Source organism: Molossus molossus, unplaced genomic scaffold (genome assembly GCF_014108415.1).
Source record: "Molossus molossus isolate mMolMol1 unplaced genomic scaffold, mMolMol1.p scaffold_m16_p_5, whole genome shotgun sequence".
NCBI lineage: Eukaryota > Metazoa > Chordata > Mammalia > Chiroptera > Molossidae > Molossus > Molossus molossus.
Genome location: NW_023425388.1, coordinates 63448017 through 63473816, shown reverse-complemented (window position 1 = coordinate 63473816; position 25800 = coordinate 63448017). Strand labels below are relative to the sequence as shown.

Here is a 25800-nt window from a genome sequence, read left to right as displayed (position 1 = left end):
ATTGTTTAAAATTATAAAGTTTGCTATATAGTTTGTCATTTAGCATGCTACAAGATGCAGTTTTGTTTTCTTGGTTTTGTTTTCTTTTTTAATCCTCACTCGAGGACACTTTTGCTTTTATCTTCAGTTAGAGCAGGAGGGAGAGAGGGAGGAAGAGAGAGAAACATCGATATGAGAGAGACACACCGAGTGGTTGCCACCCACACGACCCCAACTGCAACTGAGGTACGCCCCCCCCTAGCAGGAACCAACCCGGGTCTCTCCAGTCCACTGGTCGATGCTCCAACTGCTGAGCCAAACTGGCCAGGGCTCCTATCTTGTTTTGCATATCATTGTTTTCAGTGCATTCTCAGTACTATATTGCAAGCTCCTGGCAGTCAGGGACTTTGATGTCTTTGACATCAGAGTCTATAGTGTGGAATGCTAGACATATGCTAGGTGCTCTGTTATTTGTTGTAGGGAATTAATTGCTTTCATTAATTATTTAGTTTGGTACAGCAGGCCTGAATTGTCTTAATAATGTCAGTGTTTAGTTGGTGATATGTAAAATGTCTTTGACAGTCTCTAAATAAAATTAGATCCCAGAAAAAGTTTAATTTCTAGATCCGCTTATTCATTTTGCTGGACTTTAAGAGTTACCTGAGGTATGGCCTGCTTAGATACATGATAGAATTAGCTTTTTAACAGTTGTTGAAAGGGCTAATCTCGTTATCTGGAGTTTGAATGTCATCCAGCCTTATCTGTTCAAGACACACTTGATCCTGAAGGCCCTAAAGACATTTCTAGTGTATGTGATGTGGGGAAGAACCAAAGATAAAATGAGACTGGATAAATTCCTTGGCCAGAAGAAAGGAAATAGCTATAAAGACTAAACAACCTCGGTTGCAGTTTGTCCCCGGCCCTGGTTGGTCGTGCGGGTGGCAGCCACTCGATGTGTCCCTTTCGCATCGATGTTTCTCTCTCTCTCTCCCTCCTGCTCTATCTGAACAAAGAATGAAAAAGTGTCCTCGGGTGAGGATAAAAAAAAAAAAAAAAGACTAAACCCCATTGGTACCAAAGCCCAGAAGTGGGAGGGAAATTAAAAAAAGGAAATTAGAGCAAAGTGGGAAGAAAACTATTTAAAAATTGTAATCAAGTGAAGAAAAGAGGGCTTTTTTCTTTTGGTGAGGATTAGTAATGACGGTGATAAAAAGAGAACAGACATACCTGTTATACCTGTCTGTCCATCTGGAAGTATTCACTGCAGAGGTGAATAATTCTGCATGGTCCCTGAGAACATCACTGACCTGAATGCTAAGCTTCTGGGAACACTGACTGGAAGAGCAGGTGAAGTTCTACTCTCTTCTGTCATTTAGCAAGTTTTTTGAGCTTCTGCTTTGTGTAGACACTACTGAGCTGAACAATTCTGTGCAAAATATACTCAACAAATTGGTATATAATGAGTGAGTGAATGATGCCATCTTTGTACTCGTTTATTCACTAATTTATTGAGCACAAAATATTGTAGGTGCTAAGAATACAGTGGTAAACCATACAGAAATCATCTCTCATGGAGTGTATATTTGAGTGAGAAGACATTACAGTAAATAAATGCATACATCTATAATTACAAATTGGAGTACTTACATAAAGAAAAATAACAGCTGCTATGATATAACCACAGAGGATGGGATGAGTTTAGATTGTGTGCTCTGGGAGGGACTTTAAGTCTAAGAACTGAAGGATGAGTAGGAGTTAACCAGAACTGGAGCATGATAGAGGTGGGGTTGGGAGCACTGCAAGCAGGGAAGACAGAATTTGTGAAGCTTCTCCAATTGGGAGTTGGAAGACGCAGTGGGTCGGTATCCTTGAGGATCTGAAATAAGACTGGTGCAGCTGTAATGCAGAGAGGGAGCAGTATAGTTGCATAAGATGAAGTGGAAAAGATGGCCTGGCTCCCCAAATATTCTTCTGATACAGGTTTCAAAATCCTCAAGTTTCATTTCTTAATTAGGAGAAAAAATAGACATTGATTTGTGGCTTGGAAAAACTTGGTGGGGGGGGGGGGGGTTTGGAGAATTAGGATATAATTGGCTTATCTGTACCATAGGGAAGTTGGTGTTGTGTTGTGGAATGAATGTGGCTTTGAAGTTAGACCTGTTTGTCCTACCTCTGCTTCTTTTTAAAAAATATTTTCTCACTGATTTGGGGGGAGGGCAGAGAGAAAGAAACATCGATGAGAGAGGACATCAATTGGCCGCCTCCCACATGCCCTCCACTGGACTGGGCCCACAGCCTGGGCATGTGCCCTAACCAGGACTCAAACCGGTGACCTCTTGGTGCATGGATTGACCCTCAACCACTAAGCCACACTGGCCAGGCCCTTTTTTTTTTTTAATTGTTGAAAGTATTACAAATGCCCCCCTTCCCCCCTTTGACCCCCTCCTCCCAACTCCCACCCCCTTTCTGCATCCCCCACACTAATGTGGGGTTCCATTGGTTGTGCATATATGCATATAAGTTCTTTGGTTTATCTCTTCCTACCCTTCCCCACTCCCCTTCCCTCTGAAGTTTGTCAGTCTGCTTCCTACTTCCTTGTCTCTGGATCTGCTTTGATCGATAGTGTATTTTGTTCATGATAAACCAGAAATAAGTGAGATCATGTGGTATTTGTCTTTCTCTGACTGGCTTATTTTGCTCAGCATAATAATCTCCAGGTCCCTCCTTGTCATCTCAAAGGGTAAGAGCTCTTTCTTACAGCTGAATAGTATTCCATTGTATAAATTAAATGTACCACAGCTTTTTTATCCATTCATCTACTGTTGGACACTTGGGTTGTTTTTTGTTTTTTTTTTTAATCCTCACCCGAGGACATTTTTCCACTTTTTGTTCAGATAGAGTGGGAAAGAGAGGGAGAGAGAGAGAAACATCAACGTGAAGGAGACACATCGAGTGGCTGCCACCCGCATGACCAACCAGGGCCAGGGACAAACTGCAACCGAGGTACATGCCCTTAGTGGGAACCGAACCCAGGTCTCTCTGGACCGCAGACCAATGCTCTAACCACTGAGAAAACCAGCCAGGGAGACACTTGGGTTGTTTACAGATCTTAACTATTATAAATAGTGCTGCTGTGAACATAGGGGTGTGTATATTCTCTCTAACTGGTGTTTCAGGCTTCTTAGGATACATTCCTAGAAGTGGAATCACTGGCTCAAATGGCAGATCAATTTTTAATTTTTTGAGGAAACATCATATTGTTTTCCACAGTGGCTGCACCATTCTGCTTTCCTACCAGCAGTATACTAGAGTCCTCTTTTCTCCACACCCTCACCAGCATTTGTTATTTGATGATTTATTGATGGCAGCCATTCTGACAGGTGTGAGGTGATATCTCATATTTGTTTTAATTTGCATCTCTCTGATGATTAGAGATGTTGAGCATTTTTTCACATATCTTCTAGCCATTTGTTTGTCCTGTTTGGAGAAGTGTCTAGTCAGGTCCTCTGCCCATTCAAAAAAAATTTTTTTTTCTTTATTGATTTTAGAGATAGAGGAAGAGAGAGGGAGAGACAGAAACATTGATGAGAGAGAACATCGATGGCCGCCTCCTGCATGCTCCCCCACTGGGGATTTGGCCCACAACCTGGGCATGTGCCTTGACTGGGAATCCAACTGGCGACCTCTTGGTGCAAGGATCAATGCTCAACCACTGAGCCACACTGGCTGGGCTGCCTATTTTTTTTTAAATTGGATTGTTTGTCTTCCTTTTGTTGAGTTGTGTAAGTACTATATATATTTTGGTTATTAACCCCTACTCTGATGTATCATTGGCAAATATCTTCTTCCAGAGAGTGGGGTCCCTTTTCATTTGGATGCTGGTTTCTTTTGCCATGCAGAAACTTTTTGGTTTGATGTAGTTCCATTTATTAATTTTTTCCTTTGTTTCTCTTGCCCTGCGCGATGTGTAAGTAACAATTCCACTATGTATGAGATTTTTCTGCCTACATTTTCTTCTAGGATTTTTATGGTTTCATGAGTTACATTTCAGTCTTTTATCCATTTTGAGTTTATTCTTGTGTATGGTGTAAGTTAGTGGTCTAGTTTTATTTTTTTGCATATACTGTCCAATTTTCCCAACACCATTTATTGAAGAGGCTGACTTTTCTCCATTTTATGCTCTTGCCTGCTTTGTCGAATATTAATTGTGCATAGTGTCTTGGGTCAATTTCTGGGTTCTCTCTTCTGTTCCATTGACCTATATGCCTGTTCTTATGCCAGTACCAAGCTGTTTTGATCACGATGGTTTTGTAGTATAACTTGATATAGGTATTATGATTTCTCCCACTTTGTTCTTTTTCAAGATTGCTGTGGCTCTTTGTGGTCTTTTTTGGTTCCATATAAACTTTGGAGTATTTGTTCTAGATCTGTGAAATATGCCATTGATACTTTCATAGGGATTGCATTGAATCTGTAGGTTCCTTTGGGGTAGTATGGACATTTTAATGATGTTGATTCTTCCAATCCATGACAAGCATATGTTTCTGCTTTTTTATATCTTTTTCTATTTCTTTTTTTAGTGTCCTGTAGTTTTCTGAATAAAGGTCTTTTACCTCCTTGGTTAAGTTTATTCCTAGGTATCTTATTTTTTTGTTGTTGTAATGGTAAATGGGATTTTTTTTTTTTTTTTTTTTTTAGATTTTTCCCTTTCTGAGTGTTCATTATGAGTGTATAAGAATGTCATCGATTTCTGGATGTTAATTTTGTATTCTGCTACTTTGCCAAATTCATTTATTAAATCTAGTAGATTTTTGATGGAGTCAAAATAGGGTTTTCTATGTGCAATATCATGTCATCTACAAATAATTTCATTTTCTCCTTTTCAATTTGGATGCCTTTTATTTTTTCTGCTTGTCTAATTGCTGTGGCTAAGACTTCCAGTACTATGTTAAATAAGAGTGGTGAAAGTGGGCATCCCTGTCTTGTTCCTGTTCTTAAGGGAAATGCTTTTAGTTTTTGCCCATTGAGTATGATGTTGGCTGTAGGTTTTTCATATATGGCCTTTATTATGTTGAGATCCATCTCTTCCTTCTTTCTTTCTTTCTTTCTTTCTTTCTTTCTTTCTTTCTTTCTTTCATCTTTATTGTTGAATGTACTACAGATGTTCCTCATTTTTCTCCCATTGACCCCATCCTCCCCACTCTCGCCCCCCTCCCGCCTTTTTCCCACACTGTTGTCTGTGTCCATTGGTTATGCATATAAGTTCTTTGGTTTATTTCTCCTCACTCCCCCCAACCCCCTTCCCTTTGAGGTTTATCAGTCTAGCAACCAATTTGTGCTTCTTAATCCTTCACCTTTTTCACCCATCTCCCCAAACCCCCTCCCATCTGGCAACCAGCAAAATGTTCTCTGTATCTATGAGAATGTTTCTGTTCTGCCTGTTCATTTTGTTTATAGATTCAATTGTCAATAGATATGTATTCATTGCCATTTTGTTTGTTCATATATTTTATCTTTTTCTTCAAAAAGACCCTTCATCATTTCATATAATAATGATTTGGTGGTGATAAACTCCTTTAACTTTTTCTTGTCTGGGAAACTCTTTATATGGCTATCAATTCTAAATGACAGCTTTGCAGGATAGAGTAATCTTGGTTGTAGGTTCTTGCTTTTCATCACTCTGAATGTTTCTTGCCACTCCCTTGTGGCCTGCAAAGTTGCTTTTGAAAAATCAGCTGACAGTCTTATGGGAACTCACTTGTAGGTAACTAACTGCTTTTCTCTTGCTGCTTTTAAGATTCTCTCTTTGTCTTGAACCTTTTGCATTTTGATAATGATGTGTCTTGGTGTGGGCTTCTTAGGGTTCATCTTGTTTGGAACTCTCTGTGCTTCCTGGACTTGTATGTCAGTTTCCTTCACCAAGTTAGGGAAGTTTTCTGCCATTATTGTTTCAAATAGGTTTTCAATTTCTTGTTCTCTCTCTTTTCCTTCTGGCACCCCCAAGATGCGAATGTTGGCACGCTTGAAGTTGTCCCAGAGGCTCCTTACACTATCCTCATTTTTTTGGATTCTTTTTTTCTTTTTGCTGTTCTGATGGGGTGTTTTTTGCTTCCTTATATTCCAAATCGATGGTTTGCCTCTTGGTTTTACCTACTCTACTATTGAATCTGTGTAAATTATTCTTTTATTTTTTTGTTCAGATAGAGTGGGAGGGAAAGAGAGGAAGAGAGAAAGAGAGAGAGAGAGAGAAACATCGATGTGAAAGGGACACATCGAGTGGCTGCCACCCGCACGACCAACCAGGGCCGGGGACAAACTGCAACCGAAGTGCGTGCCCTTAGCAGGAACAGAACCCGGGTCTCTCCGGACCGCAGGCCGACGCTCCAACCGCTGAGCCAAACCGGCCAGGGCGTAAATTATTCTTTATTTCAGTTAGTGTCTCCTTCATTTCTGACTGGTCCTTTTTTATGCTCTTGAGGCCCTCACCAAGTGCCCTGAGGTTCTCACTAAGTTCATTGAGCATCCTTATAAGCAGTGTTTTGAACTCAGCATCTGTTAGGTTGCTTATCTCCATTTTGCTTAGTTCTTTTCCTGGGGTTTTGTTCTGTTCTTTTATTTGGGACCTGTTTCGTTGTTTCCTCATTTTGGCTGCCTCCCTGTGTTTGTTTCTGTGTATTACTGAACCAGAGGTATGGGGCTATCTGAGACCAGATGCTGCTTGTTTGAAAGAATTTAGAAAACCTGAAGCAGGATCCAAGACAGGCCAATCCTATGGTTAAGCAACTGGCAACAGCTTGGGTGGGCCTGAAAGTTGGGTGGGGCAGGGTCCCAGGGAATCACCAGGGTGGGGCAACTAGTGTGAGCCAGGTTGCTGGAGGATTCACCAAAGGAACAAAGGCCTCTGACAGCACAAAAGCCCCCTCGCCAGCCCTCTCTCCAATGCCAAACAGCTCAGTTCTTCCCTGTATGTCTCTGGCACCCCTCGAGCTGCCTCCCCTCCAAGTTTAGAGGGAGTGAGTCCAATAAGTCCGTGCGCGATCCCTTTAAGAGGAGCTGCCTGGGGCTCCAGCTACCTCAGCCTCCCTGAGCCTCAGTTCCCACTGGTTTCTCCAGCCAGAAGTCATGGGGACTTCTCTTCCTGGCACTGGAATCCTAGCGGGGCACCTGGTGTGGGGCAGGGACCTCTCAGTTTTCAGGGAGGACCTTCCCAGCCGAGGTGTCCTCCTGATTTTTATCTGCCACATGTGGGTGTGGGACCAGCCCCTCCACCTCCGCCCCTCCTACCAGTCTGGATGTGGCTCCTCCTTTATTTCCGTAGTTGTAGGACTTCCATTCAGCTTGATTTCAGGCGGTTTTGAATGACGGTTGTTCTGTAGTTTAGTTGTAACTTTGATGTGGTTGTGGGAGGACGTGATACCGCATTTACCTACGCCGCCATCTTGACCGGAAGTCACACCTCTGCTTCTTAAAGGTGTGTAGCCTTGGATAAACCACTAACCCCGCCTGAGCCTCTGGCCCTTCATCTGTAAAATGGAGGTAGCAATGCCCCTTTATTGTGAGAATAAAATTAAATGACATATGTAAAAAACTTAGCAAAGGGCCTTGTTCATACTAAGTGGTCAGTAAACTGTACCTGCCTGTTACTATTACTACTACCTCTCTTCTTTCTCCTTGAGGTAGAAGGACAATGACCAGATTGTCTATAAATTGTGATTAAATGAACCTGATGGACAGGCTAATGCAAGCACAAACTGGCATGCATGTCAAAGAAAGAGCATTGTAAGGCTAAATTCATTGTGAAAAGCCATAATACTATAGAACATTTTATAGGCTTTTCAGAGAAGTATCATGAAATTATGGTAAAATAAAGACGTTGGAATTAAGGCTCCCTGAAATGCTACCATACAATCTTAAAACCGAAGGATTTCCTTTATTTCATATAAAATTCTCTAGTTAAATTTAGTGCAAGCAAAGAAATCATTTGGAATAAACTGTCATATAGGTGCCTGTGGTTCTCTGTTATTAATATGGAAACATAGTAAAACTCCTGCCCTCATACAAAGAATGGAGTCCAGAAGCTTCAGTCACATTATTGGAGGATAATGAAATAATTCCTAGCTAGTCACTTGGGAGTTCCTGGTGTGTGGAAGCCAGCCACCCATTGTGTTCTATTCCATTTCAAATTATTGTTGCATATATTTGAATGCTAATGACATGTCAGAATTTTGATAATGATAGTGAATATTTTTTTGGAAAAAGAAAAATTGCTTGGGAAAAACTTACATTGGTCTTTAATTTAGTTACTAGTTTTGTGGAAAAATGTAGTATGTTATAGCTAAACTTTTTTTACTATGACCCATAGGAAGAGATACATTTTATTTTGTGAACGAACACTACCTATGTATAAATAGGAAACAAACACAGTAGTTTTATGAAACAATATGTATTCCAATATTTTTTGTTACATGCTGTTTTAGTTTTAAGGAAAATGCTGTTTTAATTCACTAACCTAATTTTATGACCTAATGAGTCACAATTTCTAGTTTGAAAAAAATTGAATAAAATGACTATATATTAATTGAAACTTAAGAAAGGAATTCCAGTTTAAGATCAGCACAATTTCACTTGAAATATATCCCACACCCTTAGTAACTGATGATTAATAGGTGCCAACTCCACATCATTTGGCTGCCTAAAATGGTCTTTAAATAAAGGAAGAGGGAGAGAGTAAGGGAGGAAGGAAGATGCTTGTATATGCATAAACTCTTTAATAACGTGAGTTGTTTGAGGAACAGAGAACTGTGTATCTGTGGGCAGCAGTGGGGATAAGATACTTTAAATACAGTGTTTTTCATTCTTTTAAAATTTGAATCAGATTCTAAATTAATAAATAAATTCTGCTTCTACATTACTAGAGAAAAAAATGGGGAGGGGACTCCAATATGGATCGAGGTTTGGCAATAAAGATTGCTATGATAGGAGTTACAGCCTGTATGCTTTTTTTTTTTTTTTTTGCTGCCCTTGATCTAGACTGGCTATGTTGACAATACTTTAAAAAATGTTTAGTGACTCATTAAAAAGGGTTAATTTGTGTCTCACGCTCTGCTTATTATAGGGGACTATGTATTTTATTCTAGAAAGTTTTTATTTTCACTATAACATAGTTAAATATTTCAGCACTTAAAGTAGAAGTTTTTTGTTTTGAATTTTAACTTGTTATTTAGAAATCATTTAAAACTTACAGAAAAGTTGTAAAAAAGAAAAAGAGGAAAAATACAAATAATACCTGTTCTCAGGTTTACCTTTTGTTAACATTTTACTATATTTGCTTTATCGTTTTACCTATCTACCTATTTATCTGATTTTTTTTATGAACCATTTGAAAGAAACTTACAAATAATATGACCCTTTATTCCTAACTACTTCAAAGTATATTTTCTACAATTAGGGATGTTCTCTTACTTAACTATACTATAGTTATTAGCTCTAGTAAATTTAATATCAATAGCATACTTTTTTCTAATCTACTGCCCGTTTTCTATTTTTGTCAGCTGACCCAGAAATGTCCTTTAGAGCATTTTCCCCCATCTCTGGAACAGGGTCTAGATTAGGTATTACATTTAGTTGTGTCTCTTTAGCCTCCTTTAATCAGAAACATTTCCACAGCCTTTCTTTTTTAAATAACATTGAGATTTTTAAAATAGAATGTTGATTATGCTGATGTTCCTTCATGATTAGATTCAGATTATGAATTCTTGGCCAGAATACCACAGAGCTGATAGGTCTTTCTGAGAGTATCTCATCTAGAGGCACAGGCAGTTCATCTGCCCCTCATACTATGTTAGAGTAGTTGGTCCAGGTGTTGTCATTTCTACTGTATAAAAAATATTTTTTCTTTGCAACCAATGAGCAATCCCTGGGAAGACATTTTAAAACCATGCAAACTCACCTATTCCTCACCAAAATTTCCACCTAGATTTATCATCCATGCTTGGGCCAATCTTTACTGCGTTGATTGCAAAATGCTCATTTTTCTAATCCTAATACTACCTCCACATTTACCAGCCAGTATTCAGCTTTCTGCTGTAAGCAAGAGTCCTCCTTTTCTCCTAACCCTTTTATTTGTTGTTCTTATAAACTCATACATTTCTCTCTCTTTCCTGTATGGTATATAATTCATTACTATGTGAAGTAGATGATTTGATTCTGGATTTAGTGGATGACTTCAAGAGGTCAGTCACCACTTTGAAAATATGCGTCAAGTTCTGTGTTGTTTGAACATCTTTCTGGGGAGAATATCCATGACTTTCATCAGAATCTCTAGAGTTCTTGATCAGACAGGATTAATTAAGTTCCATAGGTTGAAGGATTAAACGTTTAGCTGTCTATAAGGCTCACATATTTGTATATTCTTTTATTCCCCTGCTTTCTTTCCCAAGTGATAAATAACTGAAGTGTTAGTACCCTACTGTGTGTTCCCTCTGTAGGTACATTCCCTTTTTTTTTTTTGGTCTACTTTTTTTAAAAATCCTCACCCAAGGATATTTTTCCGATTTTCAGATAGAGTGGGAGGGAGGAAGGGAGGGAGAGAGAGAGAGTAACCTTGATGTGAAAGAGACACATTGATCGGTTGCCTCTCGCACGACCCCAACCAGGGCTGGGGAATCAAATTGCAACCAAGGTAGGTGCCCTTGACTGGAATTGAACCCACAACTCTTTGGTCCACCAGCCGATGTTCTGACCGCTGAGCCAAACCAACCAGGACTTGTCTACTATTTTTAAACCGCAACTAAAAATAGTATTATTTTAGTTTAATTTTTTTTGCTGGAATATATAATGTTAATATCTTCATTGCCATTGTAGCAAAAGTTTATAGTGTAAGAGAACTAGTCTTGTGAAGCAATGAATTAATTACCTTGATTTACTTTGAAATTTTAAAACCAATGTTTTTTATACTGTAGTTTTATTAGCTCTCTGGGAGTGAGCTACATGATGTTGTGCACTGAAAGTTACCCCAATGTTCTGGCCTTCTCTTTCCTGGATGAGCTTCAGAAGGAGTTCATTACTACTTATAACATGATGAAGACAAACACTGCTGTCAGACCATACTGTTTCATTGAATTTGGTAAGGGCTTGATTTTTTTCCTTTTCATTATCCTGTCTCTAGCCAGTCATACTAACTTTTTATATACCACTGGGGGGAGGGAGAAAGGGAGGAGTAAGGGAGAAAACTCAGAAAATTCTGCTCCCTTGCTTTTGATAGAATAATTTGACAAATGGTCTATAAATCATGGCAATATCTTTATTTAGGTGCATATTAGAAAAAATTGTGTTTGAGCTGTGGAGGTGATTTTGATTATTGGCATAAAGAATTAATCCCAGAAGATAGTTTCTCAATGAGAAATTTATAAGCCAGAGATTCAGAATATTGTGTTTATGTGATCATCTTTTATAGTCTGCTTAATGGCAAACATTTGCTGAAGAGGACCATATTACCTATTGTAGGCTTTGAGCACCATATGGTCTCTGTTACAACTACTCAGCCCTGCCATTATAGCTGGAAAGCAGCTATAGGCAATATAGAAATGTATGAATGTATTATATTCTAATAAAACTTTATTTACAAAAACAGTCAGCATGCTAGATTTGACCTGTGTGCATTAGTTTGCTCAACTCTAGATGTCCAAGGGAAAAAAGTAGTAAAACCAAGTTATAAACCATGAAAATAAAATTGGAAGATTATTTAGAAATATCTTGGAAGATATTTAGGAAATGTCTTTTATTAAATTTACTTTTTAAAATATGCATTCTTATGGTGTAAGCAATAAATAAGAAAACAGGTTTATAAGAACATACCATTTACAGTGTATGTTCTTATGGAATTACAACTGATAAATACAGACTTACTATTTTATGAGGTGTGACTCTATAAAAATAAAGATTTTGGTTTAAGGATTAAAGCTATTATTTTTTTGTAGAAGTTCAAATTGATTGAAGTGGAAATAATAGTAGAAATATTCTCAGTCACGTAGTGTTAAATCATTAGTTTACTTACAATTATTAATTTTTACAGTATAATTTCTAGAGTGAGAAACTGATAACTCCATGATATATTAACCATTAAGCATAAATAATATCAGAATACTTTATGACAACTGAACAGTTTTGGATAACAAATTAAAGTTTATCTGTGAAATTTACTATCCATAAACCTCACACTCTCAAATAATTTAATTAACAAATGACTGCAAGGAAATCTATTTTTTATTCTACATAGATAACTTCATTCAGAGGACCAAGCAGCGATATAATAATCCTAGGTCTCTTTCAACAAAGATAAATCTGTCTGACATGCAGACAGAAATCAAGCTGAGACCCCCTTATCAAATTTCCATGTATGAACTGGGGTCAGCCAATGGAGTCACATCTGCATTTTCTGTTGACTGTAAAGGTGCTGGTAAGATTTCTTCTGGTGAGTTCTGGATCTCAATTATTTTTAAAATATTGTATAAGAGCTGAGGAACTCTTGAAAATGAATTACTTTATTTTAGTATTTTAAAGCAGGTACATGAGAGAATATAGAAGTTCAAAGTAATCCTTTCTCACTGGTTTATGTAGTAATCTACTAGACATGTGACTAAGGAGGAAAATACTTTTAAATAGCAATCTTAGAGGAACTCTTTGGTAGGGAAACATTTAAGAAGGTTTCTTTGTAAGCATATGTTTCTGGAAATGAATAGTAGTTTATTTGTAATATATGTTTATAGGCATGTGAAGTACTTTGCATTATATTAAAATGGCTGGCTATATTCAAGGCCAGGGTTTTTTTGGTGGTGGTGGTTGTTTTGTTTTGTTTGTTAACGCTCACCAGAGGATATTTTTCAACTGATTTTTTTAGATAAAGTGGAAGGAAGGAGGGAGAGAGGGAGAGAGAGAAAATATTGATGTGAGAGAGACACATCGATTGGTTGCCTCCCGTACAACCCCAACTGGGACAAGGGATCAAACCTACAACCCAGGTACATGCTCTTGACTGGGAATCGAACCAGTGACCCTTCAGTCCATGGGCTGACGCTCTAATCACTGAACTAAACTGGCCACGGCTAGGGCCAGGGTTTTTGATTGTCACAGAAAATGTGATCATCTACTCACACCTCCCCTCTTACAAGTACTTGTAACAGTTTGAAAACTTGTGCTTAAAAATGGAAACCTCATTATTTTATAAGGTAGCATATGCAATAGTTGAATAGCTTGTTTAAAAATTCTTTCTTATATTTGAGCTAAAGTCTGTTTCCTATAATGTTTAAGTTCTGGTCTTAAGAGGTTTAAGACCTCTACCTCCTGCTCTTCTGCTCTTCAGAACTTTAAAGTCAGTAACTTTGTGTCCTTTCTATCCTATTAATCTTATCAACTTCATATCAAATATCCTCAATTCCCTTAGCTGTTTTGTCTATGATATTTCGAAACCCTCCCTTACTTGGAAGCTTTGTATATCTTTAATTTGTTAGTATTATTCAAATGTGACATTCAGGACGGAACGCAATACTTCATATTTGATTTCTCTCATACAGATTATGGGAGAAAGGGGGAAACATATTTCACTAAAATAATCTGCCCACTTGGGAAACAAGTAAACTAACAACTAACAATAACAAGCTCTGGGGGTAAAGAGGTGGATGAGTACCCAGATTTGATCCAATATGTTACCTAAAATGTCTAGCAAGGTACCTTCTGGACAAGATGGCAGTGTAGGTAAATGCAGTACTTGCCTCCTCTACAACCACATCAAAATTACAACTAAACCACAGAATAGCCATTATTCAGAACGGCCTTAGGGAGCCCCATATCTCTTGCTAAGTGGCCCCAGGCCTGGCAATAGAGGCAGTCAGCCTTGGTTCACAGCTTGGCTTTGCCTGGGCACCTCTAAGCCCAGCACAAGAAACAGCCATCTGTAGATTGGTTTGTAGTTTATGGCTTGAGACCCTGGGTAGAACAAAGGCAGTGGCTGACCTTGCCCCATAGCTAGCACACCCAATGGACAGCTTTAGACCACATTGAAGCACCACCACCCAACCACCTCCAGAAGAGACACACTCAAGGAGGACTCAGTGGGTACCAGAGCCCTGCTGAACCAAATCTTGCTCTGTGTGGTGGGCCCCTGCACAACTGATCCTCCAAGGTAGTCAAAGGTCAGTGGTTAGAGGGCACAGCCAGTCCTTGCAGCTCATCAGCCTGAATAAATCCCTCCCATTGACATGCCAACAGCAATCAAGACTCAGTTACAACAGAAGGGTGTACAGTCCACACTAGGGGTGCAACTCAAGGGCCCAGCTGGGGTGATCAGGGAAGCTGTGCCACTGGACCCTAAAGGACACCTACAACAATAGGCCACCCTTTGAAGCCCAGGAAGCATAGCAACTCTACCTAATTCATAGAGACAACACAGGGAGGCAGCCAAAATGAGGAGACAAAGAAACATGTCCCAAATGAAAGAACAGAGCAAAACTCCAGGAAAAGAATGAAATGAAATGGAGATAAGCAATCTAATAGATGCAGAGTTCAAAACACTGCTTATAAGGATGTTCAAGGAACTTAGTGAGAACTTCAAGAAATTTAGTGAGACCATATACAACATAAAAGAGGACATGTCATAAGTGAAGAATGCACTAACCGAAATAAAGAATAATTTACAGGGAATCAATAGTAGAGTGGGTGAAGCCAAGAATCAAACCATCGATTGGAATATAAGGAAGCAAAAATCCCACACTCAGAACAGCAAAAAGCGAAAAGAATCCAAAAAAATGAAGATGGTGTAAGGAGCCTCTGGGACAACTTCAAGTGTACCAGTGTTCACATCATAGGGGTACCAGAAGGAGAAGAGAAAGAGCAATAAATTGAAAACCTATTTGAAAAAATAATGACAGAAAACTTCCCTAACTTGGTGAAGGAAACAGACATACAAGTCCAGGTAGCACAGAGAGTCCCAAACAAGATGAACCCAAGAGTCCCATACCAAGACACATCATAGGTTAAAGACAAAGAGAGAATCTTAAAAGCAGCAAGAGAAAAGCAGTTAGTTACCTACAAGGGAGCTCCCATAAGACTGTCAGCTGATTTCTCAAAAGAAACTTTGCCAGGCCAGAAGGGATTGGTAAGAAATATTCATAGTAATGAAAAGCAAGGACCTACAATAAGATCACTCTATCCTGCAAAGCTGTCATTTAAAATTGATGAACACATAAAGAGTTTACCAGATAAGAAAAAGATGGAATCCATCATCACCAAACCAGTATTACATGAAATATTGAAGGGTCTTCTTGCGGAAGATCAAAAATATGAACAATAAAATGGCAATAAATGCGTATCTATCAACAATTAAATCTACAAGCAAAATGAACAAACAGAACAGAAACAGACTCATAGATGCTGAGAACTTTTTGTTGCTTGCCAGATGGGCAGGAGCTGGAGGGATGGGTGAAAAAGATGAAGGAATTAAGAAATACAAATTGGTTGTTAGACTGATGAACCTCAAAGGGAAGGAGGTATAGGAGGAGATAAACCAAAGAACTTATATGTATATATGCATAACCAATGGACACAGACAATATTGTATGGAAGGCAGAAGGGGAGTGGGAGTAGGGAGGAGAGGGGATCAATGGAGGGGGAAAGGGGGGGTACATCTGTAATACATTCAACAATAAAGATAAGTATAAAAATATATAAAATATTAAAAAATGTTCAAAAAAAATTACAGGACATACAGAGGGAAAGTATAAGACATACTCTGGTGGGTGGGGCGGGGGAAGCAGGTAATGGAAGCTGCCCATGGCAGTGACCAGATGTCATATTTAACAGACAAAATCTTCAAAGTAGCCTTTATAATTATTTTAAAAGAACTGAAGAAAATCATGATTTAAAAAGTAAGGTAGGGTCCTGGCTGGGTGGCTCAGTTGGTTGGAGCATTGTCTCGTACACCAAAAGTTCAGAGCACATAGCTAGGTTGAGAGTTTGATCCCCAGGCGGGGTGTGTACCCGGGAGTGGAGTTGGGGAGAGGACGTGAAATCAGTACATGCTTCCCTCTCACATTAATGTTCTCTCTTCCTCTCCCTTCCTCTTTAAAATCAATAAAAAACATTCGGGGGGTGGGGTGGGGGGGTGAACCAAAGTAAGGAAGGTATGACAATAAGGTTGCATCAAATAGACAATTTAAGTAAAGGAATATAAATTATAAACATACTATAAAGAAAAAGAATCAAATGGAAATTCTGGAATTGGAAAATACAACTGAAGAAAAATTCACTAGTAGGGCTCAATAGAAGATTTGAACTGGCCAGAGAAAAAGTTGGTAAACTTGAAGATAGATCAATAGAGGTTATACAATCCAAAGGACAGAGAGAAAAAAAGAATGAAAAACAGAACCTCAGAAAAATATGGGACACTATTAAGCACACCAACATGTACATGATGGGAGAACCAGAAGGAGAGAAGAGGAAGAAGCAGAACTATTTGAAGAAATAATGGTTGAAAAGTTCTTTAATTTACTCAGAAACATTAATCTACTTTTCTAGGAAGCTCATTTAACTCCAAATAGTATATATGCAAGAGACCTGCAAATAGCTAAATCATACAAAAATGTTGAAAGACAAAAACAAGGAGAAAATACTGAAAACAGCAAGATAAAAACAACTCACCACTTACAAGAGAACTCCAAAAAGATTAACAAGTGACTTCTCAACAGAAACAATGGAGACCTAATGGTAGTAGGAGAACATGTTCAAGATACTCAAAGCGGGGAAAAATTGTGTCAACCAAGAATTGTATATCTTTCAAAACCGAAGGTAAAATAAAGACATTTCCAGATAAGCGGAAGATGAGAGAATTTGTTGCTGGCAGACTCACCTTCAAGAAATACTAAAGGAAATTCTTCAGTTTGAATCAAAGAGCAATGGTAAAGGTATTATAAAAGATAGTAGAAGTGGCCTTGGCTGGTTTGGCTCAGTGGTTAGAGTGTAGGCCTGTGGACCAGAAAGTCCCGGGTTTGGTTCCTGCTAAGGGCATGTACCTCGGTTGCGGTTTGTCCCTGGCCCCGTTGGGGTCGTGTGGGTGGCAACCACTCAATGTGTCTCTCTCACATCGATATTTCTCTCCCTCTCCTTCCTGCTCTATCTGAAGATAAATGTAAAAGTGTCCTCTAGTGAGGATTAAAAAAAAAAAGATAGCATTTTTCTTTTAAAAAGCAATTGTATAAGATCATATATATAATATATTGTCAGGCCTGTAACATAAAGAAATGAAATATGTATGTGTGTGTATATATCTATATATACACACACGCATATATATATATTTATTATTATTATTATTATTATTATTATTTTTGTACAGATAGAGTGGGAGGGAGAGAGAGTGAGAAACATCGACGTGAAGGGACACATCGAGTGGCTGCCACCCGCACAACCAACCAGGGCCGGGGACAAACTGCAACCGAAGTACGTGCCCTTAGCGGGAACCGAACCCGGGTCTCTCCGGACCGCAGGCCGACGCTCTAACCGCTGAGCCAAACTGGCCAGGGCTATTATTATTTTTTAATCCTCATCCAAGGACACTTTTCCATTGATTTTCAGATAGAGTGGGTGGGAGGGAGCTAGAGAGAGAAACAGATGCGAGAAACACATCGATTGGTTGCCCCCTGCATGACCCTAACCAGGGCGGGGGTTTGAACCACAACCAAAGTACATGTCCTTGACTGGAATCGAACCCATGACCTTTTGGTCTGCGGGCTGATGCACTAACCACTGAACAAAACCGGCCAGGGCTGAAATATATTTTTTAATAATAGCACAAAGGAGGTGGATGGGAGCAAAGCTGCATTGGGCAAAGGAAGTACTCCTGGTGGTAATTTGAATTCACAGGAACAAATAAAAAAGCCATAAATGGCCATGGCTGGTTGGCTCAGCAGTTAGAGTGTCAGCCCACACACCAGAGAATCCTGGGTTTGGTTCCCTCTAAGGGCACGTACCTTGGTTGCAGTTTGTCCCTGGCCCCAGCTGGGGTTGCGTGAGTGGCAACCACTAGATGTGTCTCTCTCACATCAACATTTCTCTCTCTCCTTCTTCCTCTCTCGCTCCTGTTCTATCTGAAAATAAATGCAAAAATATCCTCGGGTGAGGATTTTTTTAAAAAATCCCAAAATGGTAAGAATATTAACAAACTTATAAAAATATAATTTTTGTTCTTTCTTCTCTTAGCTTCTTTAAAAGGCAGAAAATTATGATGTAAAGTAATAATTTATAATGAGATATTTTGGGTTTCTAAACATAAGTGTAATATGTGTGACAACAATGCCACAAAAGGGAGAGCAAGGTAATTCAGTTATAAGGAGTAATGTTTCTATACCTCACTGGAATTAATTTAGTATAAATCTGAAGCTGTTTCTGATAAGATGTATATATGTTGAGGCTCACAGCAGCCACTAAGTAAATGACTCAAAATATGGTGAAAAATAATTAAAGCCCAGCCTGTTTGCTCAGTGTTTGAGTGTCAACCAAGAGGTTGCTGGTTCGATTCCTGGTCAGGGCATATGCCCAGTCCGTGGGGGGCATGCAGGAGGCAGCCATTTGATGTTTCTGTTTCTATCTCTGTCTCTCCCTTCCTCTCTCTTTAAAATCAATAAAGAAAAAAAAAATTTTTTTAAAGAAAAGAGACAGAAAAGTGCTAGTAATTTCTTTCTGAATATAGGCTATTTAAAAAAAAAAATAATAATACTTAAATTAAAATGCTGCAGTATAAAATATTCACTTAATGCAATAATAAAGGAGGAATAGAGCAAAAAAAGCATGTGACATATAGAAATAATCAAAGTGACATATGTAGATCCACTATGACAATAATACATGTGAATGGATTTAGAAAATGTAAATGAATAAAACATTCCAATCAAAAGTCAGGAATTGTTAGAGTAGATTAAAAACAAAACAAAATTCAAAGATACAAATAGATTGAAAACAAAAGGAAGAAAAAAGATGTAGTATAATGTAAATAACACTGAAAAAAGAGCTATTCTAATAACAGACAAAATTGACTTTAAGAGAAAAATTGCTACTAGAGACAAAGAAAGACATTTTATAGAGATAAAAAAAAAGTCAGTCCATTCAGTTATAGCAATTATAAACACATCTATATGTAAGAATAGACCTCTAAACTACATGAAGCAAAACCTGCCAGAAATGAAAGGAGAAATAGATGATTAAACAGTAATAGTTGAAGTCAAATACCCAACTTTAAATAATGTATAGAACTAGGCAGAAGATAAACAAATAAATAGAAGATTTGACCAACAATATAAACTAACTAACCTCTATAGAACACTCCATTCAACAATAGAAAATACATTCTTTTGAGGTTTACATGCAACATTCTCCAGAATAAACCTTATGCTAAGCTATAAAAAAAATAACTTCATAAACTTTATAGGGTAGAAATAATACAAAGTAAGTTTTATAACCACAGTGGAATGAAATTAGAAATTAATAACAAGGAAATTTGGGAAACTGACAAATATACGGAAATTAAATAATACGATTCTAAGTAATGAATGGGTTATAGAAGAAATCAAAAGGGGAATTTATACTTTAAGATGAAGACTCAACATATCAAAACTTATGAGATGCAGCTAAAGCTGTGGTTAGAGGGAAGTTTATAGCTGTAAATATCTATATTAAAAGTAAGAAAAAAATCTCATATAAACAACTTAAATTTCCACCTAAAGGCACTGGAGAAAGAAAAAAAATGAAACCTAAAGCAAGAAGAAGAAAGGAAATAATAAATATTAGAGCAGAAATAAATGGAAATGAAATAAAAAATAGAAAAACATTAGAGAAAAATCAGTGAAACCCAAAGCTGAATCTCTGGGTATATGGTCTGGTTTAAGAATAAACATGCTGATCAACAGTATAGAATTGAGAGTACAGAAATAAACCTTTGCATTATGGTCAATTCATTTTTAAAACTATGTTTTTATTAATTTTTGTAGAGCGAGAGGAAGGGAGAGAGAGATAGAAATGTTGATGTGAGAGAGATACATCGATCAACTGTCTCCTGCTGGGTATCAAGCCTGCAACCCAGGCATGTACCCTGACCTGGACTTGAACTGGGACCTCCCAGTCCATGGGAGGACACTCAATCCACTGAGCCACACTGACTGGGTGCTCAATTCTTTTTTTCTTTTTTTATCCTCACCCGAGGACAGTTTTTCATTTTTTGTTCAGATAGAGTGCGAGGGAAAGAGGGAGAGAGAGAAACATCGACGTGAAAGGGACACATAAAGTGGCTGCCACTGGCACGACCCAACCAGGGCCGGGGACAAACTGCAACCGAGGTACGTGCCCTTAGCGGGAACAAACCCGGGTCTCTTCGGACTGCAGGCTGACGCTCTAACCGTTGAGCCAAACCGACCAGGGCTCTATTCATTTTTAACAAGGATACCAAGACAATAGTGAAAGACTAGACTTTCAACAGATGATGCTGGGACAAGTGGATATTAATAAACAAAAGAATGAAATTAGACTCCTACTTCACAAGCTATCTAAAACAGCAGTTCTCAACTATGGATCGCGACCCCTTTGGGGGGTTGAACGACCCTTTCACAGGGGTCGCGTAAGACATAACAGTAGCAAAATTGTAGTTATGAAGTAGCAACGAAAATAATTTTATAGTTGGCGGTCACCACAACATGGGGAACTGTATTAAAGGGTCACGGCATTAGGAAGGTTGAGAACCACTGATCTGAAAACTAACTCAAGCCCTGGCTGGTTTGGCTCAGCGGTTAGAGCGTTGGCCTGTGGTCCAGAGATACCCGGATTCAGTTCCCGCTAAGGGCACATACCTCGGTTGCAGTTTGTCCCCAGCCCTGGTTGGGTCATGCAGGAGGCATCCACACAATGTGTCCCTTTAACGTCGATCTCTCTCTCTCTCTCCCCCCCCCCCCACTCCCACTCTATCTGAACAAAAATGGGAAAATGTCCTTGGGTGAGGATAAAAAAATAAAATAAAAACTAACTCAAAGTGGATCAAAAACCTAAATTTAATAGCTGAAACTCTAAAACTTTTAAAAGAAAAGAAAGGTGTAAACCTTTGTGAGTTTGTATTAGGCAGTGGTTTTTTAGATTTGACACCAAAAGCACAGTGAAAAAAGGAAAAACAGGTAAGGTGGAATTTATCAAAATTAAAAAATCTTTGGCCCAGCCAGTGTGGCTCAGTTGATTGAGCATCGTCCCATACACCAGGAGGTCATAGGTTCGATTCTCAGTCAGGGCACATGCCTGGGTTTTGGGCTCTGTCCCGAGTAGGGGGCGTGCAGGAGGCAGCTCATTGATGTTTCTCTTTCATCAATGTTTCTTTCTATCTCCCTCTCCTTTCTCTGAAATAAATGAAAACATATTTTAAAAAATTAAAAATCTTTGTTCTTCAAAAGACACTGTCAAGAAATTGAAAAGATAATCCACAGACACAGAAAATATTGATAAACCATATATCTTCTAAGGAACTTGTATCCAGAATATATAACTCAACAACAAAAAGATAATAATCCAGTTTTATTTTATTTTTTAATTCTTACCTGAGGATATTTTTCCATTTATCTTCAGATAGAGTGGAAGTGAGGGAGGGAGGGAGGGAGGGAAGGAGGGAGAGAGAGAGAAACGTTGGTGTGAGAGAGACTCATGAATTGGTTGCCTCCTGCAAGACCCCGACCAGGGCTGGGAACTGAACCATAACCAAGCTACGTGCCCTTGACTGGAATCAAACCTACAATTCTTTGGTCTGCAGGCCGACTCTTTTAACTGCTGAGCCAAACTGTCCAGGGTAACAATAATCCAGTTTTAAAATGGGGAAGAATTTAAAAAGATATTTCTACAAAGAAAATTTTCAACTAACTAATTAGCACACGGAAGGATGCTCAACATTATTAGTCATTAGTGAAATACAAGACAATGATAAAGAGATACTACTTTATACCCACTAGGATGGTTATAATTTTAAAAAACAAAACAGACAACAACAGGTTGTGGAGAAATTAGAACCATTATATGTTGCTGGTGGGGTTGTAAAATAATGTACCTGCTTTGGAAAATAGTATGGAAGTTCTTCAAAAAGTAAACATAGAGTTACATATGATCCAGCGTTTTACTCCAAGTACATAATCCAGGGAATTAAAAATGTATTTCTAAACAAAAATGTGTACCTGAGTGTTCCAGGCATTATTCATAGCAACTGAAAAAATGGAAACAACCAAATGTCTATCAACTGATGAATAAACAATGGTATATTTATACAATAGAATGTTGTTATTATTATTATTATTATTATTTTCTTTTTTATCCTCACCTGAGGACAGTTTTTTGTTTTTTGTTCAGATAGAGTGGGAGGGAGAGAGAGGAAGAGAGAGAAAGAAACATCGGCGTGAAAGGTACACATCGAGTGGCTGCCACCCACACGACCCAACCAGGGCTGGGGACAAATTGCAACCGAGGTACGCGCCCTTAGTGGGACCCGACCCCGGATCTCTCTGGACCGCAGGCTGACGCTCTAACCGCTGAGCCAAACCAGCCAGGGCCAATAGAATATTATTAAGCAAAGAAAAAGAATGAAGTATTGATACATGGTACAATGTGTATGAACCTTAAAAACATTGTCCTATATGAGGAAAGCCAAGATATAAAAGTACACATATTTAAATTTTCATTTTATACAAAGTGTCCAGAATAGGTAAATCCATAGATATGGAAAATAGATTAGTGGTTGATAGGTGCTGGAGTGGTGAAGGGAAATAGCAATGACTACTACTAATGGTTATGAGGCTTTTTTGGCAGGTGATGAAAGTGTGGAATTAGATAATTATGATGGCTCAAAACTCTGAATATAATAAACATTTCTGAATTATACACTTTAAAGGGTGAATTTCACTGTATGTGGATTAGATTTCAATCTTTAAAATCACTAATAAACAAGGATTATTACTTTGAAGACTTCCACTTACAGTAGTGATGGAGTAGTTAATTCAGACCAGCAGTCCCGCTAAATACATGTAGAAAAGCTGAGTGGAATGTGTATATTCTATAGAATGTATATGTCTAATATACATTGTAGAAATTAATCTAAAATATAATATTCCTGAAGTCTTTGAAGATAAAAGATAGCTTAGAATTACTGGGATACAGAGGAGGATGGAAGCCTTTGGGAGATAAACCCATTGTTTGAAGCAACTTTTTCCTTTGGGGCTTATACCAATTCTGGAGGGGACAGCTGACAGCTCTTCGAGATAAGGGAGACTGGGATTAGAGAGTAGGGCCCACCGAGGTGGTGAACCTCATGAGCACCCTCCACCATCACCATCAGCTTTGGGTTATGACCTTGGATGTCTATACTCTGTGAATGTGGGTAGACAGGAATATGCAGCAGACAGGCTTTAATCAGGACTGCAGTTTAGTTTTACTTTTTTAAAAAAATTATTTTATTTTATTTTTGTTAACAGATGTTTCTCCTTTTTTACCCCATTGACACCCTCCACCCCATCCCCCCCCCCCCCATCGCCCCGTCCCCGGCTTTGTAGTCCATGTCCATTGGTTATGCGTACATACATATAAGTTCTGTGGTTTATCTTTTCCCACCCCCCACCACCCCCTCTTCTGAGGGTTGTCAGTCTGTACCCTACTTCCATGTTTTCTGGGTCTACCTTATTCCTCAGACTGTTATGTTCATTATATTCCATATATAAGTGAGATCATGTGGTATTTGTCTTTTTCTGATTGGCTTGTTTCACTTAGGATAATATTTTCCAGGTCCCTCCATGTCGTCTCAAAGGATAAGAGATCTTTCTTTCTTACAGCTGCATAGTACCCCATTGTGCATATGTACCACTGCTTTTTTATCCATTCATCTACTGATGGACACTTGGGCTGTTTCCAGATCTTAGCTATTGTAAATAGTGCTGCTATGAACATGGGGGTACATATATTCTTTCTGATTGGTGTTTCAGGCTTCTTAGGGTATATTCCTAGAAGTGGGATCACTGGGTCAAATGGAAGTTCCATTTTAAATTTTTTGAGGTAACACCATATTGTTTTCCACAGTGGTTTACCAGTCTGCATTCCCACCAGCAGTGTACTAGAGTCCCCTTTTCTCCACAACCTCGCCAACACTTGTTGTTTGATGATTTGTGGATGGCGGCCATTCTGACAGGTGTGAGGTGATACCTCTGCAGTTTAGTTTTAAATCATATTGGTCTCTAAAATTGGATTAAGCTGATTTCATGGTACTGTGCTATAAAGATCCTGGTAGAAGCAAAAATCTCTCCTGGATGAAATAGTTTCATAAACTTCAAATTATAACTACAAACAAGATTTTGAAAATAGAAACTTTGGCAAACAATCATAAATAACTAGCCATGTGAAGAGATTAAACTACATGAATGCAAACCATCAGAATTAATCTTCCTCTATCTTCCCTCTTCTGTCTTCCTCTCTTTCCCCTTCTCCCCTCTCTCCCCTCTCATTAAAACCGTGGAAGCCAGAGGACAACTTGATAGCCTCTAAAGGATAAAAGAAAATAACTACAAATATAGAATTCTGTGTTTTACAAAAATATCCTGAAAGAATGACATGGCCAGAGTAGATATCCTTATGTTGTTCCAGATTCTGATCTTAGCAGGGAAAGCGTTCAATCTTTCACAGTTAAACAGAATGTTAACTTAGGGGTTATGTAGCTACTTTTCTTTTTATCAGGTTGGGAAAATGCCCCTATTGTCCCAGATTGATGAGCAGTTTTTATCAGGAATGTTAAGTTATATTCTGTCAAATGCTTTGTCTGTGTTTATTGAAATGATTGTAGGATTTTCCTTTTAAAAAACTTTATGTGGCCCTGGCCGGTTTGGCTCAGCGGTTAGAGCATCGGCCTGCGGTCCTGAGAGACCCGGGTTCGGTTCCCACTAAGGGCACTTACCTCGGTAGCAGTTTGTCCCCGGCCCTGGTCGGTTGTGCGGGTGGCAGCCACTCGATGTGTCCCTTTCACATCGATGTTTCTCTCTCTCTCTCTGTTCCTCTCTCTACCTCCCACTCTACCTGAACAAAAAATGGAAAAATGTCCTCAGGTGAGGATAAAAAAAAACAAAAAACTTTATGTGGTGAATTAGTTTGCTTTTCAAATATTAAACCAACTTTGCACTCTTGTGATAAACCCTGCTTGATCATGATTTATTATCCTTTACATGTATTATCAGACCCAATTTACTAAAATTTTAAGGTATTTTGTATCTGTGTTTATGAGGGGATTTATTTGTAGTTTTTCTTTTTTTTTTTTTTATCCTCGTCCGAGGACATTTTTTCCACTTTTTTATTCAGATAGAGCGGGAGGGAGAGAGAGGAAGAGAGAAACATCGACGTGAAAGGGACACATCGAGTGGCTGCCACCCCTATGACCCTACCAGGGCCAGGGACCAACTGCAACCAAAGTACATGCCCTTAGCGGGAACTGAACCCGGGCCTCTGTGGACCGCAGGCCGATGCTCTAACCGCTGAGCCAAACCGGCCAGGTCTAGTTTTTCTTTTTTTGTAATGTTTTTCACTACATTTGTTCTCAGGATAAAGCTGGCCTCATAAAATAAATCGGGAAGTATTACCTCCTCTTCAATTTTTGGAAAATATTTCTGTAGAATTTTTATTTCATTTTCTTTTTTTTTTTTTATCCTCACCCGAGGACATTTTTCCATTTTTTGTACAGGTAGAGCGGGAGGGAGAGAGAGAGAGAGAGAGAAACATCAACGTGAA

General features: G+C 38.6%; 1 protein-coding gene across 10 annotated transcripts in view; it reads left to right on the top strand.

Annotated features, from left to right (window-relative positions):
* SEC22A (SEC22 homolog A, vesicle trafficking protein) overlaps positions 1–25800 on the top strand; it is a 91054-nt gene that overhangs the window by 34499 nt on the left and 30755 nt on the right. For all 10 annotated transcript variants that reach the window (XM_036243613.1, XM_036243612.1, XM_036243611.1 and 7 more), the window contains 2 exons: positions 10941–11104; positions 12257–12451. In XM_036243613.1, coding sequence (XP_036099506.1) covers positions 10941–11104; positions 12257–12451 — 359 coding nt within the window. The remainder of the gene's footprint in view (positions 1–10940; positions 11105–12256; positions 12452–25800) is intronic.